The sequence below is a fragment of the Capra hircus genome, chromosome 7, assembly GCF_001704415.2.
Source record: "Capra hircus breed San Clemente chromosome 7, ASM170441v1, whole genome shotgun sequence".
Lineage (NCBI taxonomy): Eukaryota > Metazoa > Chordata > Mammalia > Artiodactyla > Bovidae > Capra > Capra hircus.
The window spans coordinates 67606837-67620195 of record NC_030814.1 but is presented as its reverse complement, the minus strand read 5'-3'; the positions used below and the strand labels follow the sequence as shown (position 1 = coordinate 67620195).

The following is a 13359-nucleotide window of genomic DNA, read 5'->3' as shown; positions in this document are numbered from 1 at the left end:
CTGAAACTCCAATACTTTGGCCACCTCATGTGAAGAGTTGACTCATTGGAAAAGACTCTGATGCTAGGACGGATTAGGGGCAGGAGGAAAAGGGGACGACCAAGGATGAGATGGCTGGATGGCATCAGCGACTCGACGAACATGAGTTTGGGTGAACTCCAGGAGCTGGTGATGGACAGAGAGGCCTGGCCTGCTGCAATTCATGGGGTCGCAAAGAGTCGGACATGGCTGAGTGGCTGAACTCACTGAATGGTTGGTGGGCTTCCCCAAGGCTCAGTAGTAAAGAACCCACCTGCAAGCAGGAGCAGTAGGAGACTCGGGCTCAATCTCTGGGTCGGGAATATCCCCTGGAGAAAGGCACGGCAACCCACTCCACTATTCTCGCCTGGAAAATCTCCATAGGGTCGCAAACAGTTGGACACGACTGAAGCAACTGAGCATTCATGCACACACGCACTTAATGCTCGGTAAGCAAGTTCTCGCCATTTGTTTTCTTGTCTGTTGTTGCAGAGATCACCTTATTTGATGAAACGTTGACTTGCATGACCTCTACAAGCCCTGGAAATGTCCTATGCTCCATCCCCTTCTCTACTCCCACTGGGTCTCCTGGAACACAGGCTCCAGGGTCTCTTTCTATATGATGGACTAGTGAGAAGCAGCAGCTCTCTTCATCAGCCTCACCCCCTACTCTGCTTTTTCTCTAGTGGAGAGAAACTTAGTTCCTGATGAGGTTCAGGGGAGAGTTCTAAACATGTTTTCCTCCAAAAACAGCCAGGTGATAACTATCATAGGATTCTACAGAGCAGACACATAAGCCACTGATATTAGAGGTAGCAGTTTTTGGTTTAATGCCTGAAGCTGTTGCTAACAGATTTAGAGTGACAGGGGAAGCAGCAATGTGGCTGGTGTGGCAATAAAAGCAGAGAGAGCTATAGCGAAGAGCCCAGTTATTTCTCTCCTTTTCTCCCTTATTTCTCCCTCTTATCAACTGCCTTATTCCCTTACTCTCTATTTCTATGGTGTCCCACCCACCTTTTTTCCTTATCCTATAGTATAAAATGACCAACAGGAATTAATCTCAATTAATAAGCAGTGGTCCAAGAGCAGGAGACGTCTTTGCTTTTATATTTGTTGGTGATAAATGTGCACTGGTTTCAGTAACACATTCTAGTTCTAAAAAGGTCCATAGACTGCACATTATGTCTCCTGCTTTTGGAGATAGGATCTGGCTGCATTCCAGTATTTAGTCATGTTCTAGTGCTAAGCTTGAAACCAGGTTGCCAGTTGGAACTTAGCTGATGCATAATAACTCTCACCCAATTTGAAGATTTGAGTGCATGTGTTTATCTAGCTGCCTCTACCTCTCTTCATAGAAAATTCAGATTTCTTTGTAAACACAGTATAATTAAGCCATGCTGTGTTCAGTCTCTCAGTCATGTCCGACTTTTTGCAACCTCATGGACAGCAGCCCACCAGGCTTCTCTGGTCTATGGAATTTTTCAGGCAAGAATACTGGAGTAGGTTGCCATTTTCCTCCTCCAAGGAATCTTTCCAACCCAGGGATTGAATCTGCATCTCTTGTGTCTCCTGCATAGGCAGGCAGATTCTTTTAACACTAGTGCCACCTGGGAAGCCCTAATTAGGTCATGAAGAGTAGTCAAATTTTGTCAGTTAGAGCTCTGATTCTATACCAATTTTTTTGTGATTGAGAAAATTTCTTGGTTTTTCTAAAACTAATTTACTGTCATACATAATAGAAGAAGCACATTACTCACAAACTGTATTTTGATTATGACAAAGAGCCATAAGGAAAGTTTGTTAAAATAAAAAGTTAATTAACAAATACATTAATTCACATAAATGATTCAGTTCAGTTCAGTTGCTCAGTAGTGTCTAACTCTTTGAGACCCCATAAATAGCAGCACACCAGGCCTCCCTGTCCATCACAAACTCGCAGAGTTCACTCAGATTCATGTCCATTGAGTCAGTGATGCCATCCAGCCATCTCATCCTCTGTCGTCCCCTTCTCCTCCTGCCCCAAATCCCTCCCAGCATCAGAGTTTTTTCCAATGAGTCAACTCTTCGCATGAGGTGGCCAAAGTACTAGAGCTTCAGTTTTAGCATCATTCCTTCCAAAGAACACCAAGGACTGATCTCCTTTAGAATGGACTGGTTGGATCTCCTTTCAGTCCAAGGGACTCTCAAGAGTCTTCTCCAACACCACAGTTCAAAAGCATCAGTTCTTCGGCGCTCAGCCTTCTTCACAGTCCAACTCTCACATCCATACCTGACCACTGGAAAAACCATAGCCTTGACTAGACGGACCTTAGTCGGCAAAGTAATGTCTCTGCCTTTGATTATGTTATCTAGGTTGGTCATAACTTTTCTTCCAAGGAGTAAGCCTTTTAATTTCATGGCTGCAATCACCACCTGCAGTGATTTTGGAGCCCCAAAAAATAAAGTCTGACACTGTTTCCACTGTTTCCCCATCTATTTCCCATGAAGTGATGGGACCGGATGCCATGATCTTCGTTTTCTGAATATTGAGCTTTAAGCCAACATTTTCACTCTCCACTTTCACTTTCATCAAGAGGCTTTTTAGTTCCTCTTCACTTTCTGCCATAAGGGTGGTGTCATCTGCATATCTGAGGTTACTGATATTTCTCCCGGCAATCTTGATTCCAGCTTGTGTTTCTTCCATTACTCACAAGTAATTAGAAGGACCCAGGGCTTAGAGGCCTCAAAAGTGACCCACAAGCAGAGTTTTTGTAATAATATCTATGGTACATGCTGATATAATCATAAAAGAATAAAACGTGGGCACCATTTTATTTTATATTTTAGCCACATCTCCTGGCATATGGGATCTTAGTTCCCTGAGCAGGAATCAAACCCATGTCCCCAGCAGTGGAAATGGGGATTCTTAACTATTGGACTGCTAGAGAAGTCCATGGGCATCATTTCAGTTAGCACATTTCCTCTTCTTCTTTTTCCTTTACATTCTTATTCTTCCCCCTCCTCTTATTTTACTTCTTTTATCTCCATTCTACTTCTTTCTCTTTCTCCTCCCAATCTTTATTCAACTCCTTTTATCATGAGCTATTTTAACTCTAGATTTCAATGATTTCTGACAGCATCCAGACATACTGCTTAAGCACTGAGCTTTCAAAGTAAAGAAATATTTCATTTTCATATGTTCACAAAAGCAAATAATAACAAAGATATAATAATCTTGAAATATCTGCATTCCAATACTTTCTTATACACTTACCTATTTTACGATCCATGTTGCAAAATTGTACTGAGGGAGCAATATGTAGGGATTATCAACTACAGGTATTAAAGTTACTTCTCTATTACAAGTGTTGAAATTCAAAGGGAATCAAATACTTTAAAAAGAAGGTAAAAATCAGTTTTTTATTTGGAATGGAATGGACAGAGTTTTGAGAAGACTTCAGAAAGGTACTGACATTGATCAGAATGTTAAATGATGGGAAGGATTTGATACAGCGTTTACTGGAGGGAGCCTGGTCTAAATAAAAGGAAAACTATCAGTACATAAGTAAATACATGAAGATGGAAAGATATGATATTTCATAAGATTATGGTGTAAGTCATTATAAGGGAAAATTTTTATTGCAATACAAAAATTGGCCAGCTAAATTAGTGACAAACTTGTTGAGTATTTAAATGCAAATATAAGCAGCATTGAGCTTAATTCACTGATTCATGGAGAACATTTCAAATGTTGCCATGGAGAGTGACTCAATCACAGCTATGCTTTAAGATGATTATGTTTGAAGAAGAAGGAGTCTAGATAATCATGAGAAGAAGACTAAAGATTTAGAATTGAGTGAAATAATAAGTTTGGAAAAGAAGGGAATGTCTGAGAGATATGATAGTTAAATATGGTTAGATCAATTAACTAATTAAATATATAAGGAAAAATAATTAAACGTGGTCTCAATGTTAAAAGCCTGAATGTTTGTGTTAGAGGAGAGGTGATGACTGAAATAATCAAGGCATAAAAGGTGGGAGTTGAGCTCAGTTTTGGCGTGATAAATTGGAAGTGTTGGCAGGATATGTGATGAAAGTGTTTAAGAAATTGTTGGAAATACAGAATTGAGCTCCAAAGAGGATAGACAGGTAAATATATCGTTCTGAGAGCTTGAACTCATAGAATCAGGAAAAGCTTCACTCTGAGGTCATACAGTGTCCTGTGCTTAGGAGTGGCCTGTGTGTGATTTAATGATCTGATGTTGCCATCTTGAAATTTTTAATAATTTTGAAAAAAAGGTACCACACTTTAATTTTGCCGTGTAAAATATGTATTTGGTCTTGCACGGGGCTATGAAAGATTGACAAGGGAGATGATATAGACAGAGGAGAGGAGGAGCTGCTTAAGACGCTTGACGAAATGGTCCCGTTGATAAGTCAAAAACTAAAAGGAGACCAAAATATGGAGTCTCATTGTCCCAGGGAATTCCAAATAATGAGTTTTTAATTCTTGGATGGGTATGATAACTGTGTAGATATGAAATAATTTTTAAATAGTGGAATAAAATTATCAGCATTTAGTGTTTATAAAACAATAAGTTAAAGACGGGTGAACCTCACCTTTTTTTTTAATGGATTTCTGATTTATCATAAAAGGATGTGGTAAAATATATGGATGAACATTCAGATGAAAGAAATATGTAGAACATGGAGGTTCCATGCCCTGTCTGAATGCTTCACTCTCCCCAACTCTCCATATGTTCACACCCATAAGTTCCTCATGTGCATGCTAAATCGCTTCAGTCGTGTCCAACTCTTTGCGACCCTATGGACTCTAGCCCACCATGCTCCTCTGTCCATGGGATTCTCCAGGCAAGAATACTGGAGTGGTTTCCATTTCCTCCTCCAGGGGATCTTCCAGACCCAGGGATTGAACTCGCATCTCTTACATCTCCTACATTGGCAGGCAGGTTCTTTACCACTAGCACCACCTGGGAAGACTGTAAGTTCCTCAAGACATTTTAAATATCATTTTGTTCAACTAAGACATAGAAAGAATGGATAGGGGAATAACTAGTCTAAAATAAAGGTTCTTAACTAGGCATAAGATTTACGAGATGTCCTATAGTTTTTCTCCCACAGCACATCAGCCATCATAGAGGAAGTTGAGATATGGCAAAAAGAAATAACGTATCTACTACAGATTTCATCCTCTTGGGCCTCTTTCCTGAGTTCCAATATGCCAGCCTCCTGGTCTACCTCATTCTTCTGATCTACCTCATTGCCCTCACAGGGAACTCCATACTCATCTTCCTGATCTGGCTGGATGTTCACCTCCACACTCCCATGTACTTCTTACTCAGCCAGCTCTCTTTCATTGACTTGTTCTACATCTCCAGCTCAGTTCCTAAGATGGTCATCAACCATTCTTTAGGGAAGCACAGCATCTCTTTCATTGGCTGTGGAATCCAAATGTTTTTCTGCCTGAGTCTAGGTGGTGCTGAGTGTCTCCTTCTGACCTTCATGTCGTATGACCGATTTGTGGCTATTTGTAATCCTCTGCAATACACAGTCATCATGAATTCTAAGGTCTGTTTGCTCATAGCACTAGCATCATGGACTGGGGGTGCTCTAAATTCACTCATTCAAACCATCTACACCATGCATTTTCCTGTATGTGGTCTAAAGGAAATAAATCACTTCTTCTGTGAGATGCCAGCTGTCCTGAAGCTATCCTGTGAGGATACTTCAGATTATGAGATGGCCGTATTTGTGGTAAGTATCATATTTATCCTCATCCCTTTCAACCTCATAATTGCCTCCTACATTCAAATCTTCCTCACTGTTCTCAAAATGAAATCTCCTGAGGGGAGGAACAAAGCCCTGGCCACGTGCTCTTCTCACCTGACTGTGGTGAGTCTCTATCTGGGGCCAGGCATAGTGGTGTACATGACACCTGGCTCCTCCCACACCCCAGCATTGGATCAAGGTCTTTCTGTGTTCTACACTATACTTACTCCCATGCTGAACCCCATTATATACAGCCTGAGGAACAAGGAGGTGATTGGGGCCCTGAGAAAGGTCCTGAGGAAGAAGCTGGTATCAAAGTAATTTAAGAAATATCATTACCATAAATCTAGTTTCAATATGGAAGTCCAAGTTCCCAGCTTGCTTTTTCTTCCTCTACACAGAATTCCTATTTAGGAACATATATTATTTTAGAAATATGGACTATCCAGTTACTTTATTATGTTTGAAACAAAAAATTAAGTTCAGTTATAAGTTGCTTTCATAGAAATATTTGGAGAAAAAGGCTCTAATAGCACATAGATGGAAGCATATACACTCAGTTTCCTAATTCATCCACAAAAGTGGATGATGATTCCCATCATTTTTTTTTTAATCATCACAGAGATAGAGAAATCTGGGACTACTTATTCTAACGTTTGACTAAGTATCAGCCTGGTCTGACAGTAGAACAAAGAAGGAGACAGGGTCATTAATTTTCTCCAAGAAGAACTATTTTCTCCAGGTTAATAATATTTTTTTGATTGAGTGAAAAACAAATTTATTTATTTGACAACTATTAAGGAACAATTATCTATTGACTGTATTCCATATCTTTTAATTTAACGAAATCACATTCTGACCTCATAGTTACACTAGGAGTTTTCAGAGATTTGTTACTTTACAGTTTCTTAGTTCTCTAACCTCATCTCCCATTATTCATTTCTCTTGGATAAACAAAACCAGCAAATTTTTGAGAAAGAAATTTCAAGGACAGATGGATGTCCTATCCCTCCCCACTTCCTATGAGAAAAAGTTGGATGGTGAAAGTGGGAGAGCGATAAAGGAGAGATGAAGACAGTACAGTGTTTTGTTAGTAGATTGTATCTCATTACTGTATCAGAATCTCATGGAGGTCAACAATATTATAGCCAAACAAAGGAACTGTCTCTTGATATGCAGGGAGAAGATTCTCATAATGCCTTCAAGATCTCAGAAAGACAGAACATTAGTAAAAGTAATGGTAGCTGATATAACAGATATCCCTCCCAAACCTTAGGTCACTAACACAATAAAAGTTTATGTTTTGTTCATAAAAGTCTAATCTTGAGAGAGGTGGAATGTGTGGTTCTGTTTCTCACAATCAGTGATCCAGAGTGACAGAGGTTCTGACATCATTAGCATGTGGTTCCTAAGACTGAATGGGCTTTGATGTGTATCCAGAAAAAAGGAGTGCAGAAACGTCTGAGATGGTGTTACAGGCTAGTCAGGGAAGTGGCAAACATGACATCTACCCAAATTGAATTTGTCAGTCTTACACCATGGGCTTTCCTGGCAGCTCAGTGGTATAGAGCCAATGTAGGAGATGTAGGTTTGATCCCTGGGTAGGGAACATACCCTGGAGAAAGAAATGGCAACCCACTCCAATATTCTTGCCTGGGAATTCCCGAGGAGCTTGGAGAGCTACAGTCCATGGGGTTGCAACACAGCTTAGTGACAACAACAGCAAGTCCTATGCCACATCTTACTGAATGGTGGCTGGAAAATATCTTCTAGCTGTGTCACCAGGGGAAAAGAAAATGAGTATGGTGACTACTTAGCCAAATAATTGTGTATTGTGTCCTGGTTGTTGCTGTTCAGTCACTCAGTCATGTCAGATTCTTTGTGACCTCACGGACTGCAGCACCCTAGGCTTCCCTGTCCTTTACCACCTCCTAGAGCTCGATCAAACTCATGTCCATTGAGTTGGTGATGCCATCCAACCATCTTGTCCTCTGTCATTCCCTTCTCCCCCTGCTTTCAATCTTTCCCAGCATCAGGGTCTTTTCTAATGAGTCAGCTCTTCCCATCAGGTAGCCAAAGTATTAGAGGTTCAGCTTCAGCATCAGTCCTTCCAATGAATATTCAGGATTGAATTCCTTTAGAATTGACTGGTTTGATCTCCTTGCAGTCTCAGGGACTCTCTCAAGAGTCTCCTCCAACACCACACTTCAAAAGCAATCCTTCGGCACTCAGCCTTCTTTATGGTCAAACTCTCACATCCATACATGACTACTGGGAAAACCATAGCTCTAACTAAATGGACATTTGGTCAGCAAAGTAATGTCTTTGCTTTTCAATATGTTGCCTAGGTTTGTCATAGTTTTTCTTCCAAGGAGCATGCATCTTTTAATTTCATGGCTGCAGTAACCACCCACAGTGATTTTGGAGCCCAAGAAAATAAAGTTTGTCACTGTTTCCATTGTTTCTCCATGTATTTTCCATGAAGTGATGGGATCTGATGCCATGATCTTCATTTTTTGAATGTTCATTTGTAAGCCAGCTTTTTCACTCTCCTCTTTCACCTTCATCAATAGGGTCTTTAGCTCCTCTTCACTTTCTGCCATAAGGGTGGTGTCAATTGCATATATGAGGTTATTGATATTTCTCCCAACAATCTTGATTCCAGATTCTGCTTCATCCAGTCTAGCATTTCACATGATGTACTCTGCATATAAGTTAAATAAACAGAGTAACAGTATACACCCTTGATGTACTCCTTTCCCAATTTTGAACCAGTCCATTGTTCCATGTTTGGTCTTAACTGTTGCTTCTTGACCTGCATACAGGTTTCACTAGGCAGGTAAGGTGGTCTGGTATTCCCATCTGATTAAGAATTTTCCACAGTTTGTTGTGATCCACACAAAGGCTTTAGTGTAGCCAATGAAGCAGAAATAGATGTTCTTCTGAAATTCTCTTGCTTTTTCTATGATCCTAAACATGTTGGCATTTTGATCTCTGGTTCTTCTGCCTTTTTCAAATCCAGCTTGAATATCTGGAGGTTCTCGGTTCATGTACTGTTGAAGCCTAGCTTAGAGAATTTTGAGTATCACTTTGCTAGCATGTGAAACTGTGCAACTGTGTGATACTTTGAACATCCTTTGACATTACCCTTCTTTGGCATTGGAATTAAAACTGATATTTTCCAGTCCTGTGGCCACTGCTGAGCTTTCCAAATTTGCTGGCCTATTGAGTGCAGTCCTTTCACAACATCATCTTTTAGTATCTGAAATATCTCAGCTAGAATTCCATCACCTCCACTAGCTTTGTTCATGGTGATGCTTCTAAGGTACACTTGACGTCACACTCCAAGATGTCTGGCTCTAGTTGAGTGATCACACCATTGTGGTTATCTGGGTCATTAAGATCTTTTTTTGTATACGTCTATGTATTCTTGCCACCTCTTCTTAATGTCTTCTGCTTCTGTTAGTTTCATACCATTTCTGTCCTTTATTGTGCACATCTTTGCATGAAATGTTCCCTTGGTATCTCTAATTTTCTTCAAGAGATTTCTAGTCTTTCCCAGTCTATTGTTTTCCTCTATTTCTTTGCACTGATCACTGAGGAAGGCTTTCTTATCTCTCCTTGCTATTCTTTGGAACTCTGCATTCAAACGGGTATATCTTTCCTTTTCTCCTTTGCCTTTCACTTCTCGTCTTTTCTCAGCTATTTGTAAGGCCTCCCCAGACAATCATTTTGCCTTTTTGCATTTCTTTTTCTTGGGGATAGTTTTTATCAAATAGTTTTATCAGTACTGATAAACATCTTACTGATAGTTTTATCAGTAAGATGTGGCATAGGACTTGCTGTTGTTGTCACTAAGCTGTGTCTGACACTTTTGCCTCCTGTACCTGTTATGAACCTCCATCCATAATTCTACAGGCACTTTATCAGATCTAATCACTTGAATCTATTTGTCACTTCCACTGTGTAATTGTAAGGGATTTGATAGGTCATACCTGGCACATAGAGTCAATAACATAGTCACTGGCTTCAGCAAAGCAGTTGAATAATACACATGCTCTTCAGTACCAAAAGAAAGAAGCTACTAAAGGGACATGCCCACAGAAACAAAGTAAAATGAGAGAGTAATTATATAATATGCTAAAAATGTTTTTTAATTACAGCAAGCAACCAGATTGGGCCTCAAACAGTTCATTTCCTATGCAAAAATGTATTTAAAACTGTTTTCTCACTGTTTTCTACAACTCAATTTTGCTATCGTCTCATAAAATAACTTGAAAAGCTGTTTTGTGTGTATAGCACACCTGTGCATGTGTGCTGAGTCATTTCAGTCGTGTCCGACTCTTTGTGACCCCATGGACTGCAGCCTGCCAGGCTCCTCTGTCCATGGGATTCTCCAGGCAGGAATACCGGAGTGGGTTGCACATCCTTTTCCAGGGGATCTTTCTCACCCAGGAATCAAGCCAGCATCTCCTATATCTCCTGGGTTGGTAGGAGGGCTCTTTACCACTAACACCACCTGAGAAGCCTAGTATCCTTAGAGTACTTTGTAGTATTCATGATGTATTTATCACCTGAGAAAACTGAAAAAATATTCTAATTAAATCCCAAATAACATCTACCGTATGGTTCTCCAGAATAGTGACTCTTGAACACATCTGAACCATGTTAAGTACCCTGCTTAAGTAAAGAAAATGAGAACTAAGACGCATTTCTTTCCTGAGCTCTTGTTACTCTCAAGGATTTACCAATCATATTTATCAAATTGAATATAATGTATTGTGAAAATATTATGTGCCATAAACTATGCTAATGTTTGTGACCAAAGTCCCATAAAATGCATATGAATTAAAATCTGTCTATTTTTAATGTTGGGATGCGCACATCAAAAAGACCAAAACAATAAATGCTGAACAGTACATGAAGAAAAGGGAACGCTCTTACAGTGTTGGTTGAAATGAAAATTGATCCATCCATATATTAAACAGTATGCAGTTTCTTTTTAAAAATAGAGTTACCATATAATCCAAGATTCTCATTCCTGCACCTATATCCAAAAAATGAGAACTGTAATTTGAAAAGACATATGCATCCCAATGATCATATCAGCACTATTTATAACTGGCCAATTCATGGAAGCAACCTAAGTGTGCATCAACAAATGAATGGATAAAGAATATACACATACACAATGGAAAATGGAATATTACTTCTACAAAAGGAATGAAATATTGCCGTTTGCAGTAGTGTGAATGGGCCTAGACATTATCATACTAAGTAAATCAGACAGAGAAAGAAAAACATTATATGATATTATTTATATGTGAAGTCTAAAAATGGTACAAGTGAACTTATTTACAAAACAAAAACAGACTCATAGACATACAAAACAAACCTAGAGTATCAAAGGGAAAATGGCACAGGGATAAATCAGAAGTAAGGGATTAACAGATGTATACTACTATATGTAAAATTGAAAAACAACAAGGATTTGCTGTATAGCACAGGGAACTACATTTAATATCTTGTCATAACCTGTAGGGAAAAAACTCTGGAAAAAAAATACATATCTGTATCATTTTTCTATACACCTGAAACTAATCAAATCTTGTGAATCAACTATACCTGAGTAAAAAATAACGTTGGGATAAGCAGACTTCCAAGTTTAGTACATTTAGGGAGTGTCAAGGAAGATTCCTCTGAGGGAGTTTACTTTTTAAATTGAAGTATTATTGATTTATGATGAAGTTTTACTGAAATTGAAACATGCAAATAGGGAGTAACCAAGGGAAATAGATGAAACAGTGGAAACAGTGTCAGAGACTTTATTTTGGGGGGCTCCAAAATCACTGAAGATGGTGAATGCAGTCATGAAATTAAAAGACGCTTACTCCTTGGAAGAAAAGTTGTGACCAACCTAGATAGCATATTCAGAAGTAGAGACATTACTTTGCCAACAAAGGTCCGTTTAGTCAAGGCTATGGTTTTTCCAGTAGTCAGGTATGGATGTGAGAGTTGGACTGTGAAGAAAGCTGAGCGCTGAAGAACTGATGCTTTTGAACTGTGGTGTTGGAGAAGACTCTTGAGAGTCCCTTGGACTGCAAGGAGATCCAATCTGTCCATTCTAAAGGAAATCAGCCCTGGGTGTTCTTTGGAAGGAATGATGCTAAAGCTGAAACTCCAGTATTTTGGCCACCTCATGCAAAGCGTTGACTCATTGGAAAAGACTCTGATGCTGGGAGAGATTGGGAGCAGGAGGAGAAGGGGACGACAGAGGATGAGATGGCTGGATGGCATCACCAACTCGATGGATGTGAGTTTGAGTGAACCCCGGGGGTTGGTGATGGTCAGGGAGGCCTGGCGTGCTGTGATTCATGGGGTCACAAAGAGTCGGACGCAGCTGAGTGACTGAACTGAACTGAAGTTGAGGAAAAGAGAAAATGTATTTCAGGATAAAGAACAGAATGCAGAGGATTCTAGAATTTGTGAAGTACATAGGGTATTGATGTCTCCAAGTCTTCGTGATTGTAACTAGCAGGAAAGGAAAGAGTGGTGGGAAATAAGTTTGAAGAATTTCTTGTCTTGAGTTCTCCTGAAAACAGAACCTGATACAGGGACTTGGGAGATGATCTCAGGAAGCAAGAGTGATACAGTAGGGAGAGTGACATAGAGAAGGTGGAAAAATATAGTTTTTATTGGGTTTTTTTGTTTGGTGGGTTGGTTCATTTTCTAGCCGCACTATGGAGCATGCAGGATCTTAGTTCCTCTACCAGGAATGGAACCTCTGCCCCCTGAGTTTGGAGTGCAGAGTCTTAACCACTGAACTGCCAGGGAAGTATGTATTATAAGACTTTCATATTAGAGGGTATTCAAGGATGCTACTGTGTGTAGCTGGAGTTCTATTTTGTTGGCACTCCTAAGAAGCACACATAACGCCTTCCAGAATTACCTAACTGAAAGTCAGTAGAAAGAAAAATTCCCTCACCAGTCTCAATCTCCTTTGGTCAATGTCTATTCTCAGGAGTTACTTCCACAGTTGCATTCCAAGTTCAGGACCTGTATTTTGACAGAACCTAAGTGAACTCCGGGAGTTGATGATGGACAGGGAGGCCTGGGTGCTGCGATTCATGGGGTCGCAGAGTCGGACACAACTGAGCAACTGAACTGAACTGAACTAAACTGAAGCTTGAGGGTTAGGTTATTTTATTTTTATCTTCCCTGGTGGCTCAGAGGTTAAAGCGTCTGCCTCCAATGCAGGAGACCCGGGTTCGATCCCTGGGTCGGGAAGGTCCCCTGGAGAAGGAAATGGTAACCCACTCCAGTATTCTTGCCTGGAGAATCCCATGGACGGAGAAGCCTGGTAGGCTACAGTCCATGGGGTTGCAGAGTCGGACACGACTGGGCGACTTCACTTACTCACTTAAGCTTGAGGGAGTGGGAAGCATAAATGTCACAAGTGACAGAGTAAAGGGAGGAAGAAGCAATCATTGCTTTAGCCCTTGCACTGATACATTCCAGGTGTTGTGCTACAACACCGTGTAATAACCCTTGATTCAGTACATGTACCACACC

General features: G+C 40.2%; 1 protein-coding gene and 1 non-coding gene across 2 annotated transcripts; both read left to right on the top strand.

Moving 5' to 3' along the window:
* On the top strand, window positions 5170-6108 carry LOC102169099 (olfactory receptor 2T27-like). Its single transcript, XM_005683276.2, has one exon. The coding sequence runs from the start codon at window positions 5170-5172 to the stop codon at window positions 6106-6108; it is 939 nt and encodes a 312-aa protein (XP_005683333.2).
* Window positions 13003-13074, top strand: TRNAW-CCA. Its single transcript has one exon. It is a non-coding gene; the product is annotated as a tRNA-Trp (tRNA).